We start from the raw sequence: 26,950 nt of genomic DNA, 5'->3' as shown, positions 1-26,950 counted from the left end.
CATGTATGATCACATAGAGCTCGGGGCTGTGCAACAGCACAGCAGTGTCGACTCATTGTTATGGAAATTAAATCATGCCCACGTCGTTGTATGCCATAGCGAGAATTGGAAACATTTCAAAAAGGTGTGAACAGTAAAAGCGTATGGCCCTTTCTTTCATTAATCAAACAGCAAAGCAATTAATTTGTTGATTAATTTATCTATTTATGTAATCATGTACTCCATACACACTATTCCTTTGTTCACTAATTTATTCAGTCTATTCCTTATCTTCAACATTCATGCATGTATATATTATATACTAGTATTTGAATTCATTCATTAATTTGATCTTCCAAGTTCCCAGTGTGTAATTCCTACTTTCCCTTCACAAAACAGGTGTTGTATAAAATAAACTCAGATTTAGGAATTAATGATTTATGAATACAATTCATCCAGTAACAGTTTTGCTTGATACATTTCCTGTCACCCACTATTCAACTACAATTTCCACACACAGAAATTTTGTATGAGAAAGTATCAGGGTCTGCGAGGCTTCAGCAATAATGGTCCATATCAGTTCAAGAACAGTCAAGGTTTTGATAACAATATGATTGTGACAAATTCTCGGCATCAGATACAGGCTTTCAGTGGAAAAGAAAAAAAAGTTTGAAAAAAAAAAGGTTAGAAGTCTCACCAAAGTTGTATTTCACGACAGATGCCTAACCCATTGACAAAAATGCTGAGTTAAGTTTCTTCTTTCATCATCTTGGAAATTGCTTGTTGGTGCCATCCTAACAGTACAACTGCACAGGTTTTCTTTTCCTTTTTTTTTTGCAGTTTTCCATGCACAAGCAGTGTGATGATAATGGATCGCAAAAACATTACATAAGAAGTTGTGAACTACGTGGCAGAATTTTAAAGTTTTTTGCACAAGAATCAGAGATGATGGCCTTTGCAGCACCAGCCATCCGCAATGTTTCGCTCGTCTCTCATTAAACGAGGCGTCCACGCAGAGCTGCTATTAGCTCTCCGCTTGCACCTCCTCTGTTTGGCCATCCTTCGTTCCTTCGCTCTCTCCCTTGTCTGCTGCTCCGTTCGACGAATCCTCCTCCGTTCCCTTGTCCGTATTTTCCATCGTACTATCACTCTTACTATCTGTCCTCGTGTCCTTGGCACTTTCCGTTTGGTCAGCGTTGCCTGTCTCCTTTGAAGATTCTTTTTCCGGTTCCTTTTCGTCGATGCACTTGACAATGAGCTGTTTGATCATCTTTGTGGCCTCCGCCGCGTCGGGGATGTAGATGCGGTCGACGCCGTAGACGGTGGTCTCGCCGGCGCTGTTGACACGCCCGTAGCGGAAGGTGATGAACTCCGAGCAGCGCTTCTTCGACGTGATCCGGACGACGTCCGCGAGAGAGCGGCGCGCCATGATGTACGAGAAGCCGCGCTTGTTGGGCGCCTCCCGCAGGATGTACAGATGGGTCGGGGTGACGAGAACGTGTCTGGTAGGGAACAAGACATCAAGGAGTTTTCAGGACCCAAACTCTCCTCAAAAATGTTCACTTACATCATCTCTAAACAAACAAATACATTTGTACGCTTCAGCCCAGGGCTGCCAACGTTTCCACATCAAAAAAGAGGAGGTTCCACAGAATAAACATGGGAATACTTGTTTGCTACATGTACTTGCACTTCAGTAAAAAAAAAAAATATAATTCTAAAATCAGGGAGACTGTTCGATTCTGCTGTCACAGCACAAAGAAATTTTGAAAAATTTTCAGTGAGAATCAGGACTGCATATTTCCAGAGAAAATGCTTCTTGTGTATTACAACTCATTCACTGTCAAAATCCAACAACACTGGGAGTGTTTCCTCACTTTTATATTCTATAAAATTGTGTATTCAAACACTGACATGTCCACACTACACTATCTCTGTGGACTATCTGAATGGTACATGTGCAATGAACTCTAAAACACTTACATTTTAATACTCATCATCAAGCAAATGTGCTTCATTAACACTTTTTTTTCCACACAATATAAAAACATTGACACTTTGACACCGATGCTTGAACATCAACAATTAAACACCGACACTAATCCCACAGATCTATGCAGACTGTGAACTGACTTCTCTGATTGAGTGCACAAAAACCACAATCAATTATTCTAAAATTCATACTAATCGTAACACATGTTTACACAGTAAAAGCTAACACAAACACAAACACTAAACACTAACACCATGACACCAAACACCCACCCTGGGAATGTCTGCCCACTGTCCTTGACTTCCTGGCAGTCGAAAGCTTTGAGAACTTCTGGCTTCTTCATCCACGTGTCGGTGCTGACGAGCTCTCTCCTCTCCTCATCCGACGATCCCGCCCCGCCGAGACTCTCTGGTAGAACAAGGAAAAAAGACAAATTTAGTCACCGATCATGATGATTCCATTGTATCTATCCCTTACATAGTAAATGCACCCAAATAATGCAAAAGAAGTGTCACTGTTTACAAATGATGCAGACTCGTCACTGAGGTCACTAAACTTTATAGCAGAAAATTTTACATTGTATTTGTCAACCACATCATGGTCATGCATGAGACATACAAAGCTTGTTTTCTCACTGAAAATGAAATTTATAAGCTTGATATTTGTGAACACATAACTTGTCAGCTGGTTTCCTTCCTTTGGAATTCATGTAGGCACTAAAGTAATTTGAAAAGCAAGCTAAAACCACTCAGTGGTGATTTGGCTGTTAATTTGTGGGGAATTTGAGGCCATTTTGACATGAGGGCTGCACAGTCTTTCATAATATGCACTAAAGAAGTAGTGATTTGAAAAGCAGGTTAAAACCAGTGGATGGTGATTTGGCAATTTCCTACTGTAATTTGAGGGATATTTGTGGCTGATTTGACACGAGGCTACACAGTCTAGACGCCATCAAGAGTCAGGTGGTCCAAAACATGCACTGAATGCAACAAAGAGGGCAGGCCATTATTATTATCATTTTTTTTTTTTTCCGCTGGGGAAAGAGAGCAATAATTAAGTTTTCAAATATATTGTAATATGCAAACATAAAACTACCACCACAGACAGAAAGAGAGCGAAAAAGACGAAGGGCAAAGGCATCTTACGCATTGTGCCTGCTGAGGAGGACACTTGAATAACATCTGCAGCCTATGCTGCGAAATCCTGTATCAGTCTGTTATGCTACTCTGAACTAACGAATGAAATGTAACATTTTTGGGATAAATTTTGGTGATATTTTTGGCCAAAAAAAATGAAGAAAGAAATACTGCACAAAAAGTAATGGATGGCATCTCTCTAATATCATTCCCCCCCCCCCCCCCCCGATGTCATGTTTGTCTCACCATTGTCGTCATCCTCATCACCGATGCTGAAGACAGACTGGACATTATTACTTCTGTATCTCTTGCCAGTATCCAAGCTACTCACATGCCTGCAAGACACAAAATATAATACAATGTGAAAGCTCTCCAATCATACTTCTTTTTCCCCAAAAAAATGTTTATATACTGCATACAGCATATATTTGTGAGTATATATATATATATATATATATATATATATATATATATACTGTATATATATATTTTTTTTCTTTTTGCGAATCAGGACTTCCCAACAATTTAGTGAGTGGTTAAATTTGCAGTTGGGGAGCATAGTAATGCATGGAGAAATGTACGAGTGCATACTCGGGATCAGAGTAAATAGTTTTTGCGCATTGTTAAATTAGGGAAAATAAAAAAACTCGCAAAATATAGGACATATACAGTATGCCATTGTTTGAGTTTTTACAGAACTTTATACTATGGTCCTGATTCCCAGAATTAAAAACATGCAAAATTCACCTTACCAGGCCAAGTGTGAAAAATTCCTCGCATTAAAATATCCACTTGTACAGTATGTGACATGAAGAAGAATATATCTGGGCTATTCAGCCATCTACTCACTAGTAATCAGAAAGAGAATGAAAACAAACAATTCACTCACTTTTCGTCGTTTGCACCCTCATTCTTGATGAACTCGATGACCTTGTCCTTGACCGAGGCCGACTTGGACTTGAACATGGTGGTCAGTCGTCCCATGACCGCCGCCCCCCTCTCTGTCAGCTTCTGAGGAGAATCGCCAATCTAGAATGGGAGGGGCGAAGAGATGGAGGAGGAGGAGGAGGAGGAGGAGGAGAGGTCCGAGCAACGTCGAATCGGAAGAGAGGATGAACAATGAAGTAGATACAAAGAGCAGTGGATACGACCAACAAATACAAGATGGTGAGGTCACACAGAGAATGTTGGAAAAAAAAAAGGAACTTAGATGGAAGTTGAAGAAGAACGAAGAGAATGGGAGGGGCGGAGAGGTGGAGGGAGAGAGGAGGAGGCGGGGTCCAAGCAATGTCGAATCGGAAGAGAGGATGAACAATGACATAGACATGAAGAGTGATGGATTTGAAGAGGAAATACAAGATGACAAGGTTACACAGAGAAAAAGGAACTTAGATGGAAGTAAAGTTGAAGAATGATGGAAAGAAGGAAGGGTGAAAGGGAAGAAAGATGAATAAGAGAGAGAAAGAGAGAAGGGGGTAGAGAAGGAAGACATGGGGGGCAAGCAGAAATTGACAACGAACAAAGTGACGAGGACAAGAAAGCATGGGAGATTCAGGAAAAGGAACAGAAATATGCAATGTATGGATGTACAAGAAATTGGTGCAACAGCAATTACAGTTACAGATAAGTGTTTGTATATGTGTGTGGATGAGAGCGGAGTGAAAGAAAGAGAGAGAAAAAAAGTACGAAGGACAAATGAAAGAGGAGACATGCAAATTGGAGACACAAAAGACGAACGGATGGACAACAGAAAGAGAAATGTGGAAAAGTGGGCAGAGAACAGATGTAGACTCATTATGTTCAGTGTAAAAGTTTATGACGCCACGAAGACTTCCAAAACTTTGTATCAGTAAAGTTTTTGCACTTTACTCCGACAACTGCACAATGGATCATTAGCAGAATGATCTAAAAAGACACTTTCAATAACTTCACGTTGGGCAAAATCTTTACGGGAAATTCTTTTTTGATATTCTGTTGCTTTGTATGATAACAGACAAATCAGAGTAGATCATTCAAAATTTGGGAGGAAAAACAAATCAGACACAGAAAGAAAGTTATGAGCTTTTACATTCTAGACAGTAAAACAAATCGGCATATCTAAGTAATGTAGTTCTAAGGCAATTCACCATTCAGTTTGTACAGAGAAATGCACCAATTTTCATTTTTCTAAAATATTTGGGCACAGACAGAACTTCTCTGCTTATAGGAGGAGATGCAAAAGTACATTGCTCTTAATACATGCCAAGAAAAAAATCTGAAGAAAAAATTTTCCCACAAGAAAAATTTAAATTGGTGAATTAGTGAATTGTGAATTGGTGAATTCCTGAGTACAAGTTGAATGGAGAGCTCCTCAACAACTACAATATACGTCACACAGAATAGTAAATTTGTCATACAGAGATTCCAATAAAGAAGTCTTCATGAATACCACAGTTAGCTACCAGCTTTTGTCAAATCGTGGGGGGAGAAAATCAGACAGGACCTACCCCGCTGTCATCCGATCCTGCACTCTCTGGCTGTGAGATGATGACTGACTTGAGTATGACTGGGTCAATCATTCCTGACGTCGACTCTTTCTCGACCAGCTTCAGCAATGCTGTAAATAGGGAAATGGGACGTGGAATTGTTTCAGGGCTGCCAACATCTGCAGACCACAGAAAGGGCCTAAAGCACACTTACTATTAAACCCTTTCCGTGCCATGGACTTTGAAGAGTGTGTACATTGCTATGGATTTTTCTGTTCCAATCAGAACTCAAAGCTCACATATACTTTGAAGGCATGGAATAAAACAATACATGCAATCAACAGACATGTTTGTGGTTAAAAAAAAGGAAGAAGGATGGCAAAACCATGGAATATTGATTGAAATTTCACAGAGATCATTCTTCTCAGTTTATATTAGATTTCCTTTTTTCAGGCCGAAGAAAAAAAAGCACACATATCAAATATGGTGATAATATAGTTTATACTGGACAGCAGCTTTGCCTCCATATACATTGCTTTACATACAAACTGACTAAAAAGTCTTCATACTAGCTGTCACTGAGCACCGTTGTATTCAATCCCCACATTCCATAGCATACAAAAACTCAACATCATTCTCCTCCACGGTCATGTGTGATAGTGCATCACAAAACCAACAAAAAGTTGCATGTCCTGATTTTACGTTAGAATTCAATATAGGTGAGATTGGTCAATGTTGAGTTTTTCATATTTTCGGAAAAAGCAATAATTCTGATTATATATCATTCTGAAGGTTGAGAACACAGAGTGAATGAGAAATTTGTGCTTTCAGCGGTTTTTTGAACACTTTTTTTTTTTGTAGAAAGCAGTGATAGAGTATGTCTGAGAGATTTCTTTTCATTTCTTAAAAACCCTTTGCACACTCTTCACTTTCAACTCTAGTAGCTTTTGAAAGAAAGGAGCTTCTGCTTTGAACGTTGGTAGTAGTCATGTACAAAAATAAGCTTATAAAGCACGCTTAATTTCAGCTTAATCTGATAATCCCTTCACTGTTCTTGCCCTGGAGTTTCACATCCTGTTTTTTGTCCCATTCACTGCACAGAGCAGAGCTTGGTGAGCTTGAATAGATCCTGTACTTCAGAGCCTCCTTTCTCAGTACACACGATTCCAAAGTGTGGACTTTCTTCGCATTATATAGATGGGTTAATAGAATGTTATGTCTATTTGTATAGAGTTATACATCATGTTAAAGCTTAGAGTCTGCTCTTTTAGAATCTATTCTTAACTAAAAATCCATGTCTGCCAACTATTTGTTGGTTTTGAAGTGTATGGTCACATATGGTCTTAAGAGCTTGCAAGTATATCTTAACTGGCAATCAAAGACAGGGGGCACTCTGTCAAAAGAAAACACTTGATTGATTCCTCTTCCTAAGATTACTTTAGAATTGTATTGAGAACAAACGAAAAAAAAACCCACAAAAAACAACACCTATGTTTGAGAAGCTCTTAACAATTTAAGATGTGCAAGTAAAGAGAAGAAGTAAAATGAGGGAGAAAACCGGTTAACTCACCTGAGTAGCCTCCAGATGCCATGCTCACTGATTGGATTTTTCTCTATAATTTGATCAAAAGTTGGAAAAACGCATACATGATGAACTTCACACATATAACGGTACTAATTGCAAAATGAGAATATGCGACGAGAGAAGTATTGAGTGACTCTTTAAGGGCTTTTTAGCCAATGTTCTTGGCCCCATCTAATAAACAAAGTTGCTGTGAAAGCAACTTTTGTTGCAATGACAAATGTCATTGTGACATCACAAGAACCCTGCTTCCTGATTGGCCGTTGCTGTGATAAGTTGTCATTTTTTGTCACTGCATATCAAACAGTGAAACTTTAATTGAAGATATTTTCTCCAATCAAAGGACATCACAGAAGTGTCCTCTAGAAGGCTCTGTACATTGACAAGCAACCACAGATGGCTGCCAACAATCACACATCAAAATCAGGGATACAGAAAAGATCATTCCTTGTTTGAGAAACTGAATATGGACCAACTCAAGGCATTGCTTTAATATACCGCATTTTCATCTTTGTAGGTCTTGGCTAACGACATGTGGGATCAGAACCTGTTTGCCACTTTAATGCCAGAGACGTTTGCCCTCTACCACTTATCTCTATGGAAGGTATCTGGATATCTCATTGGCCCATTCATGCTGTACAAATACATGTACAACATGTTAGTGAAGCCACTGCACCACCATGTTACGAGGCACATTCTATGTCAACTTGCATGCATTTTCCAGAGACTGTCATCAAGGTCATGCGATGTTGTGAGCTCCATACATGAATGTATGGGTGATGTGCCTGGTAAGATGGCGTGCGGTGGCTTCAAAGTGATTGGCCAATGACATGTCCATATAACTCTATAGACGCTATCAGTGCTCTCTACTAATGACTAATGTTCTGGCGCCCTCTATCATCCTCACCTGGAGGAAGTTGGCGATGACCATGTGGAGGTACTGGTCCTCTTCCTCCCGCCCCGTCCCCATGAAGCACAGGTGTTCCCCAGCGGCCTGGGAGCCCGCCGTGAGGGCCTGCTGCTGGGCCGCCAGCAGGGCCTTGACGGCGCTGGCAAACTCGGCTGGCTGCTGAAGCATCTGCGTGCACAGGAAGGAGTAGAGGTCAAAGGTGAGTCAGAGGAAAGTCTGACGTAAGTATATAAAGGTATACTGGTAGGAACCTGCATTTGTCCTTCAATGTAAAGAGAATTTCCTAATAACCGTCTTTTTTATAACGGGAGTGCAGTGTACTGAAAGATCTGATGCATTTTTGTATAAACTTCTAGAGCTTGCTGGAAGAGCGTCAGATCTCTTTCTCGTAAACTTACCAAGTTGGCGTCCAGGTGGAAAGCGGTGGCAAGGTGACTCCTGTTGTACTGGTCGGCTGGGCGGCAGTCAACCACAAAGTAGCTGATGCCGTCCCCCTGCAGTCAGCGAGATGATCAGATGGACAAAGGAAAAGGCAAAAGACACAAATTCAAGAGTTACTTCTGCATGCTCCAGCAAAATTCCTGGGTAATGTGAGGTAAAAGTTTGACACTTATGTTGGCACTGCATGAAATTCCTAAATGACACTGAGTGAAATTTGGGTAAATTTTTAAATACGGCAGGCGGGTACAAAATCAGGCAAAAAAACAAACAAACAACCGATTCCCCTCATACAAACACAAATAACGAAACAAAGAAATTCACCACTTTGTGAAATTCAAATTATAATCTACATCAAAACAATTACAAAATCAAATAAATACACAAAGAAATATACACACATAAACCAGGGCTCGACACCACACCTTCTTCTCTACAGGCCCATTCAGGCTACTAAACTCTTTAAATCTGAAATTTTGGAGGCCCGAAAAAGAAGTGACGTGGCCCGAAATAAAAACAAACGTAACAATCCACCTTACATCTTATACAATGTAGTTACCTAATCGGGCCACCAAATTTCAAATATGGCTATCTTATGGTGGCCTGATCAATTTTAGTGGCCCTGGGCCACCACTAATGCTGAGCCTTGCATCTATACAAAAACTTTCTAATTTGATCATTGGTAACTTAATTGAGGTGGCAGATCTCACCGGTCCTTGAGTCACAGCCTGGAGCAACTCTGACGGATTGACGAGGAGACACAGAGAGCTGGGCGCTGCGTCCCCCTCAGCATTCCCAGCAAAGGTTCCAGCGAAGAGAGATTGGTACTCCTGTGGGGGGAAAATGCAGAATGAAGTGGAAAACTAACCATGTCCTTTTCACAGGAACATAACACATAATGCAGTGAGAAATCTATAATGGAATTCTAAAAGGTGATCTTAAAGGAACTGTTTACCACTGGGAGCAGTGATTTTAAAAAAATGTTCGAGATATCACATTTCATGCATGTTCTGTAGGTCAGTTGTATCACAAAACATCATCCCATGTAAAGATTTTGCAATAAAGCCGTGAGTACAAGGAGATATCATTATTTTTCTCAATAAACCTCAACTGTGCTTGGTTTAGTCTAGAAACGTTTCTATTATATCTATTGTTCACATTTTGTATGTTAGAAACAGAAACTATTGCATGGACAATTCCTCACAGGACAACTGATTGTTAGTCGTGGTGGTAATTGGTAGTGATTGGTTCGGGGGGGGGGGGTGAGGGGAATTAATGTTATAGATTTTACTGTTAGTTGTGTGGGGGTAGTTGTCAGCAAGTGCAGCACACCAAATAGGGTGTCTTTGGTGGGAAGCATGCTACTGGATAATTCTAAATTCAAATTGGCTCTAAGAAAGCAGCTTTTTTTTTTTTTTTTTTTTTGGGGGGGGGGGGTAAGTTTTGCTTGCTCATGAAGGGCAGCTGCAAGCGTTCAAGAATGTCTGCTGTTTTGGTACAAGTATTTCTGAATTGTAGTTTCCAACAGGATCAATGAATATTCTACACGCTGTCTTGTTACTTCAAAACTGTTGCATGTAAAATACAAATTGATTTTCCCCTTCCCCTCAGGAAAATCAATCATGTTGACAAAAAAATGCCATGACCTTTGATCTTTGACACTGAATTCATACATCCATAGGAATGAGATGGTGAAAATGAAAAGGAATGAAAACGAATGGTAGGGGGAGATCACATCCCCCCCCCCATTGCTGGGGCGTGCAATGCAGATCACCTACTGTACAACGAGGAATGTTCGCGTGCATTTTAATTTCACGAGAGCCAAGATTCGCGAAATTAAAATGCATGCGATAGTTCTTGTTGAATACACTACTGTATATGCCATATATTTAGCGAGTCTAAATTTTTGCAAATTGAGACTTCCAGATGATTTCGCGAGTGGTTAAATTCGCAATCGTGGAGTACTGTACTGAACGGAGAAATGCATACCTGCGCATCACATTCACATTGGGATCACAGTCTATATTTTCGCATGTCTTTAATTTCACGAATAGCGGCTGACTCGTGAAATTTACGAAAATAATAATATTGCAAAATATACGGCGTATTCAGTATATGCATTGAATGTTTAGAGGCCACTCGCAAATTTTCATGCGGAGAAAAAAGGCCGCTGGCTCCAATTCGTGAAAATGTCATGCTGCGAAAATATTGTGTAGATCACCTACCCGTCGGAATGACTGGGGTGTCTTGGATGCGTAGTACTCCGCCAGGCCAAAGAAATCCTCCACGTCATCCTCCTCCAGCTGGCTGGGGAACTCAGCCAGACATTTGACCAACTCTTCTCGACCTGCCTCAGTCATTCCCATGATGTGTTCCCTGTAAAGAAAAGCAAAACAAGATAAAAACAAAATCATACCCCAAAACACATTAAAGAAAGTTAACAAACAAACAAACAAACAAAACACACAATGGGATTCAATCAACTATATCAATTTTACTACCACATTCAAATTTTGTGCACACCTTTATAGCAAAGACTCTACCTAACAACCAGATACGCTTGTCTATGGTTTTGCCGACATAGCAACAACTAGTATGTAAAGTACATATTAAGTATTGATAAAATGTACTTAAGTACATTGTGTTCAGGGGGATTGAGTACTTTTTTACTGGATCCTTTAAAGAGGAAAGCTGGTCATAAATTTGACCAATAATTAAAAGAAAATGCCCCATAGATCCATGAATACACTGGTAATGAGGTGTAATATATTCCACTCCTGACTTTCTAGAACTTCAGCACATAAGATTGTAATCACCAACAGAGATACATAACACCGCAAATTATGAATGGATACCAGATTTTCGTGTACGTGTTCATGTGTGTGTGAGCATCTCAGCGTGTTGTGTGTATGTGCATTCTGTAAACATGAAAATGACTCAATGAAATACTTTTACGTTAACTTACATATATTTTTCTATTAGGTTTCATTTGTCAACTGGGCACGTTGACAAAGAAGGACAAGTACCATGACAGTTCAAATCTGATAAGCATCATAAAGCCATTATCTTAAAAGAATATAATAGAATTTAGACTCTTTTTCTACATAACAAACGCAAAACCATCTTTTTCTAAATAAAAGACTTGGTAAGACAGCATGGATTTCAGAATTTTGAGATACACTGTAGTAAGGCATGGATAAAACACGAATGAAAAGAAAATATCATACTGAAAATGTTTTGATAAGTCAATGAAAACAAAAGTATTAAATGAGGTATTTGTATCTCAAGCACCTGAAAGAAATGAGTCTGCATATTTCATGTCACTCCTTGGACAAATTTCACATTGATAGAATACAAATTGCTCCTTTAATGCACCGTCATCCTTCTCTTTTTATTTCCCCCACTTCCTCAATACTCTATGCAAACTGCTACACTTAGCCGTCGCATGCACAAGTATAAACTTGAAACTCTAAACACATTCATTCCTGGAAAGTGTTTCATTTAGTTTTGTTCATCGATCAATTCAATACATTCGTAATGCAATTCACTGTCCTTGCCATTGCATTGTATCCAATTCCAGTGTCTGTCTAAATCCAAACGTAGACACGACATCTGCTCACCGGCTCAACAGCCGATTACTTTGTTAGCAGATCTTCTCGTGCTCCCCGAGGAGCTAAACTGCGGCTGTGCGCTGCTCCAACGCATTCCTGTATATATATTCCTGCATTCCTGTTATTTTCGCAAATTTCGCGAGTCAGGTGTTATTCACAAATTTAAAGACATGCGAAAATATTAACTCTGATCCAAATATGAATGTGACATGCATGTATACATTTCTCCCTTCAGCACTGTACCCTGCGATAGCGAATTTAAACACCTGTGACATCGTCGGGAAGTCCCGATTCGCTAAAATCTTAACTTGCTAAATATATGGCGTATACAGTAGATTCTTGGCGTTCGTTACACAGACCCATGACCCACTTTTCACTACGTACTCATCAGCAATAGCAATTGCTCTCTATAATCACTTCTTATCTGATAGGATGTAACGTGTACCCTATGTCCCCCCCAAAATTACAATGGGACCCTCCGCAATAATGACTTTAAAAATAGTGAATCAATCCAAATACAATTTCAGGGTATGAAACTATATCTCATTGCCCACATTTTACAGAAAAACCCATTGAATTTGCTTCAGTGGTCAAAGAGAAATTAGGATTTTTGTACAGCATGTCAGGAATCCCTTCCCTCGAAGTTCTGTCCATTGTGTTCACACATTAATATGCAGTTCCAAGAGCATTCAGGTGTTAAATTGGAAGAATCAGACTCGTGACATGCTTTACAACAATCCACATTTCTCTGTGACCGCTTAACCAGACTAAATGGGGTTTTCTGCAAAATAGAGCTAAGATGTTACACTTTAAGACCCTGTAGTAGCATTTGGATAGTTTAATCATATTGGGTGTTATCAGTGCAAAAATCTGATTGTAATTTCTTTTTTTTTTTTGACATACTGTACATGTCAGTTCTTATGTTTCAATATCTGCCTTGATATGTTGGTCTCTTTTCTCAACCTTACTGGTTACTTCTGATTTGTGTATTAATAATACACAGACCTAAATGAAATACTAAATATAGCACTTTTGCTACAGAGATTTTCTTTTACCATTACTGTCCATAAATAAGATCGGATGCTTGATCTGTATTAACATGAAAACCGGGTGAAAAAGAAAGGCCAGGCCTTGGATTTGAACCATCCTGTCATCTATTGCTTACCAGGCAGCGACACTACCACTAAGCTGAAGCAATTTTGTGCCAGTGACAAGATGATGTTAGACCAACACCCAATGCCTCACCCCTCTTTAACCCCTGTAATGAGGATGGGCTGACTTTGCTACAACACAAATTTCCCACAGACACCTGCCCGAGTAAACTTGGGACCCGTCCTCAACAGGTCAATTCTATTTTGGTCTTACTTGTAATTCATCAGCCTCCAAAATGACATGCTACATAAATGATTTACATTTTTTTTTTTGGTTTCTGTTTTGTTGGTCTATTATTGGTTTTATTTTTATGAGAGAGAAATAGAGTGTGTGTGTAGTTATAGAAGATTTATTTTTTTTCTTTTTCCTGCTGTTTGCCACAAACCACAGCTTTTATGTACTGTATACGCTATATATTTCGCGGGGGTTTTATTTTCGCGAATTTCGCGAGTCGGGAGCTATTCGCGAATCCAACAACACGCGAAAATATTACCTTCCAAAATGAATCCCTTGCCTTGATGATACGAAAATTTCAGTACTAGCAGTATACCATGTCATGGCTTACCGAACAGACTGTACTGGCTAAGCTCGTTTACATACATACTTACGAATACTGTAGAGAGCCAATCCATTATCGCAAGGGGACCACTCGTCAGAAATCTAGCGCGATGGACTTAACCACTTCAAAAATGTTGAATTCTAACTTACTAGTTAGCAGAGTTTGGTAATTTTTTTTTTTCATGAAGTGTATAACTAGTATCATTCTTATTTGCTAGTAAGTTGAAAATTCACACTTTCTTTGCCACTTCATATTTTCTCTGGTCCCCCAATCGCGAATTTAACCACTCGCGAAAATGTGTGACAGCGGCAATTCGCGAAAATTTATGTACGCGAAAATTATAGCGTATACAGTATACATCTGCATGCATAGAGAAAAACTTGTTCGCTGCTCCCCAACTCACTTTGCATTGACCAGGATGACGAGGCCGAGGAAGAACTGCAGGAAGGGATCAGCCTGCAGGAAGTAGAGACTCCACATGGACTGCACAATCTCCAGGCCACAGCTGCCTGCAAACACTGTGATGAACTGGGTGCCGCACGGGGGGAGAGAAAATTACTTGCATGTAAGAAAACTTTTATTGGTTGGGGAAGGATATAAAACAACAAAAGAAATAAGTTATATAATGATAATGAAAATGATGATAATGATGATGAAGATAATGATGAACTGGGTGTGGCACGGGGGGAGAGATAATTACTTGCATGTCAGAAATTTTCATCAGTTGAGGAAGGATATATCACACACAAAAAAAAAAATAATAATGATAATGATAATGATGATGATGATGATGATGATGATGATGATGATAATGATGAAGATAGTAGTAGTAGTAGTAGTAGTAATAATAATAATAATAATAATAATAATAATAATAACAATACTATTAACAATAGCAATAATGTTAATAATAATAATAATAATAACAATAATAATAATAATAATAATAATAATAATAATAATAATAATAATAATAATAATAACAATAGCAATAATGTTAATAATCATCATCATAGTAGTATCATCGTCATCATCATAACAGTAATTGTGACCGTGCATCACAAAACGAACAAAAAGTGGCCCGCACTGATTTTGTGTGAGGACTGAAAATACAATTGTAGGTGAAAAGGGTCAATTTGGTCAATCTTGACTTTTTAATATTTTCTGAAAGAGCAAGTCTTCTTCTACATTATGCTAAAATTTGGTATCATAAAATGATCAGGAAAGTGTGTTTTTTTGCAGTTTATCTTGAACACTTCTTTAAGAATAGTGTGATTAGGTGTGTCTTTAGAGTCCCCCTTTCATTTCTATTAAAAAAAAACAAAAAAAAACTGTACACACTCTTCACTTTCAACTCTAATAACTTTAGAAAGAATGATGCCACTGCTTTGAAAGTTGGCATTGATCATGGACAGAATGTGTTAATAGAACATGCTCAAGTTCAGCTTAATCTGATAATCCCTTCATTGTGGTTAAACCGGTGGTTTTCATCCTGTTTTTTGTCTCATTCATTGCACAGGTAGCACAGCTTGGTGAAGATTAAACGCTTGAATAGACCCTGTGCTTCAGGGCCTCTTTTCTCAGTTCACACTTTTCTGGAGTGCGTGCTTTCTTTCCAATATTTAGATATGTTAGGGGAGTCCATTTGATTTGAGTTATAAATACATCATTTTAAAGCTTGAAGTCTGCTCTTTCAGAATATGCTCTTAACTAAAAATCCATGTCTGGCGACTTTTTGTTTGTTTTGTGGTGCAGGTTCACAATTATAATAATGACAACTGGTTTTTATTGTACATTTCAGACTTGTTAAGAATTTCAATAAGAGCTTCAACCAACTGTCTAAGAATCCTATTATTGGCTGCAGAATGTCAAAGAAGAGATACAAATTAGAAAGACCAATCCGACTCTGAATATGGACTCTGGATATGCATTGTCACCTATCTACAATGTACAATCCATTGATCTTAACACATCCCTAGACAGGCAGCAAAGGTGTGACAAGAAATATTCAGCTTGAGAGCATCCATAGAGGCCAAAAGCTAGCCAGCATAAAGTTGGTTTAAGCTTTAATTTTGTAATTGTGACTTGTGTGTCTTTAAATGCAACAATGCAAACATAATCAAGCAAAACAGACACTCATTTAGAAAAAAACCAATGACTGAAATCAGAACTGATACTCAGCCTACTTCAAACAGCAGACAGGAAGAAATAATTAATACAAGAACCATCCGACTGAGAAACTGATGGGAAGAGACCCAATGGGATTCCCCTGAACTCACCCATTGTTTGGTGTAGGAGTCCGGAAATATCTTCCGTGTTTCCAGAAAGTTACACAGCTCCGGCTCGTGGTACATCAGCAGTAGTCTGAACAAGTGATAAGTCCTACTCAGCTCGTTTATTTCTCTGTAATGTCATTAAAAAAAAGAAAGGAAGAAGGAAGACAATGAAAAAAAAACCCACAGTATTTTCTCTGTCATATTTTCTTGATGATCTCCACACTCACCATGTTTTCTGCTCATTGTGTATTACACATACAAAAATGATATACATAATCACAATTACTCACTGGGTATTAAGAAGCACAAGCAAAATGTGGTGTCCAATAAAAGAAAAATACATCAAATTGTTTTCATTATTTTTACACAAAAAATTAGCTGTAATCACTATTATTATGATTATTATCATATCACCAGTGTTATTATACTACTGTTGTCATTATCATTATCCTCATTACCTTAAGCATTATTCTTAACAGGATCAATACTATCTTTGTTTTAACTATCACCACTACCACTACAATGGAACTCACATTTTCCCAGTCTTGTATCCTACTCAAAGCACTGGATTTAAGGAATCATTTCACTGCTGAATTAGAAGCTCATGGAAAGGAACATTAACTTACTTTTTTGCTTTTTGCATGTAGCTAAAATTTTACACAGCCTTCGCTGCTGCCTTACAGTTTTGTACTTGATAAGGTTTGGCTTTTTTTGAGCATACAGTTGTATTCTTCTGTTTCCTTTCTGCTTACATGGCATACTTGTAGCTCTTAGGTGGACAATCAATTATATCGTGGTGTATGTCAAAAATGAAACACCTTGTGGTGTGGAAATGTTAGTGTAGAAATTTGCAACATTCTAATTTTTTGCTAACTTTCTTTCGTTTTTACTTTTTTAAAAGAACTGTACAGTACTGGTTGAGGTGATGATTCATGTTTTGAACATTTCTAAGTGATATAATGAGACACCTCTTATGAAATAAGAAAGAGCATGTGATTTTAAGAAGGATTCAGCATTTATTTGATGAAAATTGGTTTTTAAATGGCTGAGATATCCAAGAAAGTGATAATAATAAAAGGCGATAGGCCACGCCTTTTATTAGGATCTCTTTGTTTCACATTGTTTTTGGATATCTCAGCCATTTCAAAACCGATTTTCATCAAATAAACTTTTGACACCCCTTAGAATTGCATGCTCTTTGACAGCTCATAGAGTGGTTTCTGATTATCTCGCAAAATGTTACAAGCTAAATCCTCACCTCAACCAGAACTGTACACACCCTTTAATATGGCAAGTAAAGATTGTGACGCATATTCTTAATGAAAGACCCAGTAACGTCAGGAGTCCATGCAGTGAGACGTTGGCCCGGCTTGGATATATTCGGAAATCACCTTAATGAATAATGAACAGCTTCATACTCAGCACACACACAGCTGAATAATCTCAGCTAGAGTTGAATGTTTCCAATCAGTGTATGCTTCACTGCACATATGTGACCGTGCGTAACAAAACCAACAAAAGCCGAACCCCTTGATTTTACGGGGACGCAATAAAGGTGGAACAGGTCAACCAGGTCAATCCTGACTTTTTCGTATTTTCTGAAAGAGCTATTCTTTTTCTGCATTACTCTTAAGTTTGGAATCATAACACAAATGGGAAGGTGCGTTTCCAGCAGTTTTCTACAACCCCTTTTGGGGGAAGAGTATAGAATGATCAGGTATGCATTAGGAGCCCTTTTCATTTTTTGAAATCCTTTGCACACTCTTCACTTTCAAGTCTAATAGCTTTAGAAAGGCTAGTGCTATATGCTTGAAAGTTGGCATTAACCATGGATAGAATGTGTTAACACAACATGCTCAATTTCAGCTTAATCTGATAATCCCTTCACTGTTGTTGCTTAGGTGGTTTACATCCTGTGTTTTGTTCCTTTCATCACACAGCTAGCATGGCTTGGTGAAGATTAAGTGCTTGAATAGACCCTGTATATGTCAGAGCCTCTTTTCTCAGTTCACACTTTTCCGGAGAGTGTGCTTTCTTTCCAGTATTTAGGTAGGTTAGGTGAGACCATTTGAAATGAGTTATACATCATTTTAAAGCTTAGAATCTCCTCATTCAGAATCTGCCCTTACCTAAAAATCCATGTATGGTGACTTTTTGTTGGTTTTGTGATGCAGAGTCACATATTCTATTCTAGCGGGTCTGCGCCAGTCGTAATTTTTTTAATGTCCCCAAAAGGGCAGAAAATGCAAAGAGCTTTTCTTCAGGCCATCATTGTCTCCCCACATTACCGGATCTTCTTAAAAAGAAATTTCAGTCAGTCTATGACACTTTACCTTGGGACATATTTTGTCATGAGAGCATAGAAGCAATTGTATAGGAGAGCCTTGTCCATGTGCAGCGCCACCAGGGGGCCAAGGATGTCCAGCCAGCCATTGCCCGAGACGTATTTCAAACTTTTGGACTTGCAGTAGAAGGTTACGACTGACTCAAGGTCGCTCACTAGGGACAGTTTTTCCTCATCTGAATTGTCTAGTTTATCTGCAGCATGGGAGAGGGGGAGAGAAGGTAGGTATGAGAGAGAGGTGGGGGTGGGGGGGGGGGGGGGGTGGGTGGGAGGGGAGAACACATTGCATAGTGTAGTGATACAACTCACAATTTGTGTGTGGCGATCTTGACTAGTTGATCTTGTAACCCCAGTCCCACAGTTGCAGCATAGCTGAAATGTGTGCAGTTATCAAGTACTGAGCTGCAAGTTATACTTCCCTTTTCTGTATGAGAAAAACCACATAACTACAATACACACTCTCAAAAGTTCTCAGTGGCCCAATCAGGCCATGATAACATAAAAGTTTTTTATAGATAGAAAGTGGTGGGCCGACATCTATTTCTGGTGGCCCCATGCCACCTCTATGTCGCTTCTTGTATACAGAACAAGAAAATGAGTGAAAATAAATAGTATTTCATTGTGAAACATCACATTTATAAACAAGCTTTCATTTTATTCACAAAATGTGTGTGATTTTCCTCATTGGAAAATGGTGGGTAAAATAATCGTGCGACATTAAAGGTTAGGTATTGTTTACCATTGGGAGCAGTGATTTAAAAAATGTTCAAGTTGCCACATAATATAGGTCAGTTGTATCACAAAAAATCCTCCCATAAAAAAATTGCAATAAAGCCTAAAATATAAGGAGATATCACTACTTTTCTTACTAAACTGTACACGGTTTAGTCTAGAAACAATCTGATCATAATATCTGTTCACATTTTGCACATATTTCATAAAACTTGTAACACTGATTATAATGATTACAATTTTTACATCAATTGTTTCTCCGTAACTCACAATTTAGAACTCTTTTGAAGTACTAGAGCTGGGTTTTTGTTTCATCTGCAAATGTTAAATAATGTCTTTAACTGGATTGCTCACCGATAAAATCCCTGCAATCATTCCTGAGGGTTTCCTGCTCTGGGAGGTCAAAGATGCCGTCAAAGGAGGTCAGGGCATTGGCCTTCCCAGCTACATTGAGACAGATCTGAGGCGGGGGAGTGCATGGGTAGTGAAGAAAAAAATAGAATAAAATAAATTCAAAGATGTGTGATGATACCATAGTCAGGGCTCGACACTAACGGTGGCCCGGTGACCCGGGGCCACCAAAAATGCACATCGGGCCACCAAAATGTCGGAAATGAAGCATTTGGTGGCCTGATCGGGCCACCAAAAAAGGTTGGATGTTTGCGTTTGGGCCACCAAAAATAAAATTTAGTGTGGAGCCCTGCCATAGTACACAAGCAAGCTTACAAGAAGATACCATTTATTTAAACAAGGTGAATTTTGGGGTTAAAATTTTCCTTTACTGCACTAAGCAGGTCTCTCATTTAAAAAAAAAGAAGTGCAAGGTATCGGTTCTAAGATGGTAAAATTGGTAATACTGGCAACTTCATTAGAGTAGGGGTTCCAGGCTGTAGCACATAGGATAACATACCAAAACAAGGAATTAATCGGGGACTGTTTCCATTGAAACGTGAAACACAATCATGTCAAGTAGTCTAGCTTCCAGGTTGAGAGATGCGTTCTCATTCATCAGTATGTGCGGTGCATGTCCTGAGAGGAGGTTACCCCCTCCCATGACCCACATGGGTCATACTGTCAGTAATGTTGTCAGTATGCTGACCCTTGCTTTTCACACAGGAGTTTACCTGTGATGCCTTTCACAATACAGTGTCACCAAGGAGAGTTCTAGGGGACACTTCAGAGTTTACCAGAATGATTCGAGGGTAAAATTTGTGAAAAGTCGCCCGGCACTTTGCCTGCTAGACCTTTCATACTATATCATCATCTCCTGAGTTCACACAGGTGCACCTTGGTAAAATTTGCAAAGTGTGAAAGGGGAACGATTGACAATTGTACTGGCTTGGAGTACGAGTTCAATTAATGGTTACAGTTTATACACTAAGAGTGATACCTTAACTAACACTGTAAAAGTGGACATTTTCGCACATCTTATTTTTTGTTCTAGGCGGGGAAAGATTGGTTTCACTTGTTTTTAATTTGTAGCAATAAAAGCTGCTGAAAACTGCTTATCCAATAGTGGCGAGCCAAAGGAGTAAAATGGGGTTAGAAGGGGTCTGAGCTTTCGATCCTAGCAGAATCTTCGTCAGAGGCAAAATGACAAACAGGCAGGGAAAGCAATCACACATAAGGACTTCACACAACAAGAACAGTCAGGGACAGGCAAGGGACACAGGACAAAGAAAACAAAAGGAGAGGGTAGGAGGTCATGGGCAAGGAGCCCAACAGGTATAAAGGGAAGGGGATTAAAGCAGGAGGGCGGACACATAAAAGGCAGAGGAGGGTCAGTGATGATCCTTAGGACCACTGGGCAACCATTGAAGGATGAATAGGGAGGCAACATCAAACAAGATAGAGAACAACAGAGGGATGAAGAAAGGAAAAGAGTGAAATAGCAAAGGCAAGGGGAAAAGGGGGGGGGGGGGACTGAGCAAACAGCGAGTCCTAATGAGGTGTACCAAGAGGAGGCAACAAAATGAAAGTGAGAGTAAACCAACAAAAGCAAGCAATCAAACATATCAAAGTATATATACAGTGTATGTATACACACAATAATTATAATAATAAATGTTTTTAATTTCGCGGAGTCGAGACATGTGCCACTGCAACATATAGCTAGCAAAAATATTTGCGCACTTTTATTTTTGCAATAGTTTTCGGTTGCGCGAAATGTGCGAAAATTTCAATATCGCGGAAATTTCTACTTTTACATTACGGTACCAGGTGCATTAATGCTTAATACAATTGTATGAAGTAGAAAATATATACATAAAAAATAATTTCTCTATTACATCTCAGTTTCAAATGCACTGTACTATTCTTTTTTCATTTTCCTTTTATCCACATTTCCTACACAAACAATAATAAAAAATGAAAATACCCCTATAGGCCTAATCTATCTGTTGCAGCATCTAGCTGTACTACAAAGGGTGTACAAAAGAGTTGCACAAACCTTCCATGCAGATGCTCTGTAGATATTGGGAATCTGGCGTCCTTTGCAGATATTCCTGAGCGTCCCAAAATCACAGGTTTCCACTAGTGCCTCCTCTAACTCAGAGTGCCTTGAGTTACAATGAGGGAGAAAAGGAGAAATAGATGTCAGTAAACTGATACACTGAAAAGTAAACAAACACATGCAATGTAAATAAAAGAATCTATAGAGCAATCATCAGTGTTTGCGACAGGGTGCCTATTTTTTGTTTCAATTGCTTGTTGTTGTTGTTTTTTTTTTGGTCATTTCATTTGTTGATGAAAAGGCTCAATCAGGTATGAGAGTACACTCACTTCCCAGAACACTTACACAATGTAAAGCCCGCTTTTGTTCTAAAGTGGGATTATACACACTTGTTAATCTTTAGCTGTTCTATCAATATATGAAACTGCCCTCCCCAAATAGGCACCCTGCTGCAAACAGGTAGAATTACTCTAACTACATGAACAGCCTTGTAAAATGCAGATATGGATGCAGTATTAGTAATTGTACATTGTATAATATACATGTACACCTGTGTAGATAGACAGATTGCAAGATACATGTACAGTGGGGGATCAAGAGAGAGGTGCATCAGGTGCACGCCCCCTCTATATTTTTTTTAAAACACAAGAAATAAAAAGAAAACTAGAAAAGCACTCAGAGAGCACAGACCTCTGCCAAGCCAGCAACACATTTCCATCCTTACATGCATGCAATTTCCCAAAGTAGAAGCCTTTTGTTTATGTCATTGCCCCAGCACAGCGCGCTTTAGTGCATGTATGTAAACCTCCAGTATGCACAGCTTTAACCCCAAGTTGACCTTATATGCTAAAAGATGAAAAATCCCTCAAAAATCTATAAAAATTTCTGGATCACTATCAAAACTGAAGGAAGCGTTCCTTGTGTCAATATTGACCTTTCATGCAAGTTTCAATTTAATCCAAAAACAACTTTTGAGTTATTTTGCAAACAGACAAACCAACGCTTATGATCTCTTAACCTCCTCCCTTAGCGGAGGCAAAAATGGGGGGGGGGGGGAGGGGCATGTGCTCCCCCTTTATTGTTAAGGCGCCTCCCCTTTATGGAATTCCTGGATCCGCCCCTGAGATATTAATTAATAAGAGAAGATATTGGCTACCATAGTAGATAATACATAGGAAGAAATATGGGAAGAGAAGTTCAGTGAATCTCACTATGTCCTGCTATAAACAAGATTTATTAACATTTTGCATCATTTCTCATAATTTCATATTATGTGAGTGTAATTTGAGTGTGTATGCACATGCATGTGGGAGAGATCAGAACAGTGGCGGATCCAAGCAGGGGCGCACTGCCCGGGCGCACCCCTTTAATTTGTAAAGCCTAAAGCCAAAGGCGCCCCGGCCCTCTTTACGGAATTCCTGGATCCACCCCTGGCAGAAGAAGGAGCAAGGGAAAGAATAGGCAGAGCTAAGTAAGTGAATACCAAGATTTCTCTGAGATGTAGGAGGTGTATATTGGGTGGTTGTTTCTTCCTTAACCCCACACACTTCCGAATCCGAGTTGACACTTACAACGACGTGACATGGAGTAGTGTGTGTGTGTTTATGGTCGTATGTGCCATTCATATCTGACATTATGAAGACATGTCATTCATTGACATTGTACAATGTACTTGCTCATTCATTGGCTTGACCACGCCTATAAATATCAGAATAAACAGCAAGTCTAGTTGTAAATAGAGTCTCCATTATATCCCATTTTCCTTGCCGACCACTTTTACTAATGGCCGACCGGGAAACAGTAGGCCTAAGCCGAATAAATATTTTGTAGCCATCTGTAGGCTGCCGTCGCATCGCATAATTTACTTCATATCTCGTTCACCTCGATCTCGCATGCACATAACACCTTCCATTCATTCAACACACGACTTGTTCCACACGCTTCGATGAATATTACCGATACGTTCGGTGACCAAAGCAAGCAAACGAAAGACCAAGTGAATCTGACACAGAGCATGTGAGTAAATTCAAGTCAGAAATACTGATTCATGGTGTTAAATACTTCAGAAGTAGAATATGGATCAAAATATTCCCGTCCTTCTGTCTTACCAGCTTGTATCTTCGCCCTCCGAAGCTGCCATTTTACCCGATGACGTTGCGGCCATATACCGGAAGTGTAGCACTGGGGGCGTACTGCCAAACTAGCGCAAATTTGTTTGATGCAGTGTGATACTTCGTGTGTGTTCTGTATGCATGCATATCCTCCTCACGGACGGACTGACGGGCGCATCTCTAATAGGGAAGAAACCAGTGCAAAAGGCAATGATCAACACACGGGAATGAGTGATCGTTTATTCAGGAAATATTTCTATGGATGTAATGGCATCACGAGGAACTGACCGTAATCTCAAACAACCAGTGAGAACCTACGTGTGCCTTGCAATACGCCCGACGTAGCCGTTGAAAGAGCAGTCTATTTTGTCAGTCTTTTCGGTAGTGGGTTTGGTTGAAATGACTGTCTCTCTTCACGCGAAGATTGTGGACGGTGATTGGAAAGCGCGTGAAACCCTGCCGGTGTAGAATCGCTGGCGAGTGCCGAGCCCTGCTGACCGTACGTGGAGTTTAGAGGCACAGCAGAGATGGCAGCGGGTAAAAGAGGCTTCATGCAGTGGGCGAAGGAGGCCATGGAAGGGCTGATGGTTCCTCCTCGCCCGGCCATGAGAGTGGAGAAAAGGACTCTAGAAAGGACATGGAAACTCATGGAGAAGGTCATGCGACTTTGTCAGTACGACCGGATGAAACTAAAGAACAGCCCACCTTTTATTTTGGACATATTGCCCGAGACTTATCACCACCTCCGCCTCATCTGGTCGAAGTATGAAGGTGATGATAAACTATCGGAGCTGGTCGAAAATGAGTACTTCAGAATATTTGTCGACAACATCAACAAAAAGGCAAAGCAGACGATACAACTTTTCAAAGACAATAAGGAGAAGATGTACGATGAGAGTTCACCGTGTAGAAGACAACTCAACCGTTTATCCCTGATTTTTAGCCATAATTTAGCGGAGTTGAAAGCTCTGTTTCCGAATGGTGTCTTTGCGGGCGACACCTACCGCATCACAAAGGCGGATGCGGCCCAGTTTTGGAGAAATAATTTCGACACGAGGTAAGTCTTAATTAAAAAAACTCCTAAGCTGAAGATGAAGTAGATGTGTACAGATATTTTATTCTTGTAAATTTGAGTGGGATATTTTGGTTTGATGTTGTGCATCTGACATTTAAAAGGGTTTGTCAATGACCATGGCTGGATAACTGCACGCGAGAAAGCGGAACCAACATCAAGCAGTGCAGTATCAGTGCGGGCGCATCGCATGCAGTACACGGGGAGCGCATTGGCTGCATGGGCAGCGCAGAGCGATATGTTTACACTGTACGACGGCGGGTGCAGCGGGCGCGTACGTACAGTACTGTACACATTGGTTGGAATGGATAGCTCTTTCATTTTTGGTTCGATAAACTGTGTACATGGAATGGATACAGTACAGCACCAACGGGACTGCCTCTCGACGAACCCGGAAATGCATGCAAGCAAATATATCGCGTTTTCTTGTGCTCTACAGGAAAATATTCTTTAGTGTATTAAAGCATTGCTAGACACACAGTTTTTAAGGATCAGTGTGGGCAGTCCATTATCCATGACAAGGCTAAAATGTTTGTTAAAGAAATGTCTAAGTTGCTATTTAAATACCAATGATGATAATTATCTGATGCTTTGCCATTGATGTTGTCTGGTCCCTTCCTTCGAGTGTTTCCAGCACGAAATATTTCACGCATTGGAGCCGACAGCCTTTTTCGTGGCATGAAATTTTCGCATATTGCCACTGGCGTTCAACGCACATAGTGTAGACAAGAAGTTCCGCTTGCATTCTAATTTCACGATCCCAGGTTCTTTGGGAAATTGGCGAAATTAAAATGCACCTATGAATATAATAAACTGGTTTTGCAGAATGTGAATGCAAGGTAATTTTTGCAAGGCCCGTAAATTTTTGTAAACGAAGGTGCTGTCTACTAATAAGATCTGGCCAATGACCCAGCCTTTTAGCTTACATGTACTAAAGTATCACTTCAAGAAGGACCAAGTCTGGATCTGATAATAGAGACTTAAAGCCTGCATTCAGAATCATCCATAGCAGATAGGTATGGGTATATGTACAGTGTAGGTATTAGACAAACATCAGTACAGGAGCATCTGTAGGTAGTCGAAATCTCATGTAAACAACAGATTTGCCACCCCACCCCCTCCCACCAATGAACTGTGTGTGAAAAAAACAACAAAAAAATGACAGACCTAGTTCAAAGTTTTTAGTTTGGTATAGCCATTATCAAGAGAAAGGAAAGTACAAACATTGTATCTGTGATTTTGTTCTTGTGTTATTCTGTAATATGAAGGGCAAATCTCACTTGTCTTGTACTGTATAAATAAGAATTTTTACTGATATCGTACTGCAACTCATTCTATAAATGACATCCCATCCATCAAACAGAACTTGTTTCCTCATTTTGATTTGTGACTTTATATTTTTGCAATGTACACAGTCATGAGAGATGGGTGGTTTTCTTTTAAAGTGCTCAGGGACTTTGACATGCTCGGTGATTGTGTGCTAAAATGTGATGGGTAAGGAGTCAATTTAAAGAAAAAAAGTTGATGTGGAAAATCCCAAAACAATGCAAACAGGGACTATGGAAAATGAATTTAGGACATTTTCATTGACCAGCATTTTGAAAAGTGTCAGTAGAATCATTCAAATATAGTAAAAAAAAAAAACTTGTGGCACCCAAATTGGATGCATGCAAGGAAGAAAAAAAAAACTTTCTTATTTTACTTGGCCTTTTGATTTTAGTGATAATAGTGGCTACGGTTTGTATAGCGCACAGGTCCACCTTTCAGTGCTCATGGTGCTTCAAAAATGAAAAGATCAAGGTTTTCATTCTACCACATGAAATACACTGTACTGTTTTAACATTAAGAAAAGTGAAATAAAACAGATATAACCCCAAGCCACATAAATGTGGCTCCCTTGACCTATTGGGTTAATGGAGAATCTTGAAAAACACTTTGTGGCACATGCATAATTCTCAGTGGTAGTAAACTTGTATGGACCATTCTTTTTGCAACCTTGTACACATATATAGGAACCTAGATTGTTCAAGGCCAGTTGAAATCTGTTATGAGTACACTATACTTTTATAGTCACCATGGGATGGGATGACCGCAGAAAGATGCATTGAAGTTGCATTGAAAAAAACAAAACAAGCAAA

The 26,950-nt window shown here is 39.4% G+C and overlaps 2 protein-coding genes across 2 annotated transcripts in view; one reads left to right on the top strand and one right to left on the bottom strand.

Annotated features, from left to right (window-relative positions):
• Positions 1 to 1,003: 1,003 nt before the first annotated feature.
• On the bottom strand, positions 1,004 to 23,777 carry LOC139711395 (TBC1 domain family member 23-like). Its single transcript, XM_071623280.1, has 16 exons — positions 23,738 to 23,777; positions 21,627 to 21,735; positions 19,532 to 19,637; positions 18,435 to 18,639; positions 16,105 to 16,228; positions 14,229 to 14,353; positions 10,729 to 10,879; positions 9,214 to 9,333; positions 8,464 to 8,559; positions 8,063 to 8,233; positions 7,144 to 7,186; positions 5,595 to 5,704; positions 3,998 to 4,137; positions 3,355 to 3,443; positions 2,245 to 2,380; positions 1,004 to 1,481 (listed from the first exon to the last, which is right to left on the bottom strand). The coding sequence occupies exons 1-16, from the start codon at positions 23,767 to 23,769 to the stop codon at positions 1,004 to 1,006; spliced, it is 2,235 nt and encodes a 744-aa protein (XP_071479381.1). The 5' UTR covers positions 23,770 to 23,777.
• A 161-nt stretch (positions 23,778 to 23,938) lies between these two features.
• The window catches only part of LOC139711394 (uncharacterized), a 58,184-nt gene continuing 55,172 nt past the window's right edge, over positions 23,939 to 26,950 (top strand). The window contains exon 1 of the mRNA XM_071623279.1: positions 23,939 to 24,797. Coding sequence (XP_071479380.1) covers positions 24,268 to 24,797 — 530 coding nt within the window. The 5' untranslated portion in view covers positions 23,939 to 24,267. The remainder of the gene's footprint in view (positions 24,798 to 26,950) is intronic.

This window comes from Diadema antillarum, unplaced genomic scaffold (genome assembly GCF_040938485.1).
Source record: "Diadema antillarum isolate AM-2024a unplaced genomic scaffold, OU_Dant_1.0 seq00001654_RagTag, whole genome shotgun sequence".
Taxonomy (NCBI): Eukaryota; Metazoa; Echinodermata; class Echinoidea; order Diadematoida; family Diadematidae; genus Diadema; species Diadema antillarum.
Note: the sequence above shows the minus strand (reverse complement) of the source record. Positions and strands in the feature narration are given on the sequence as shown.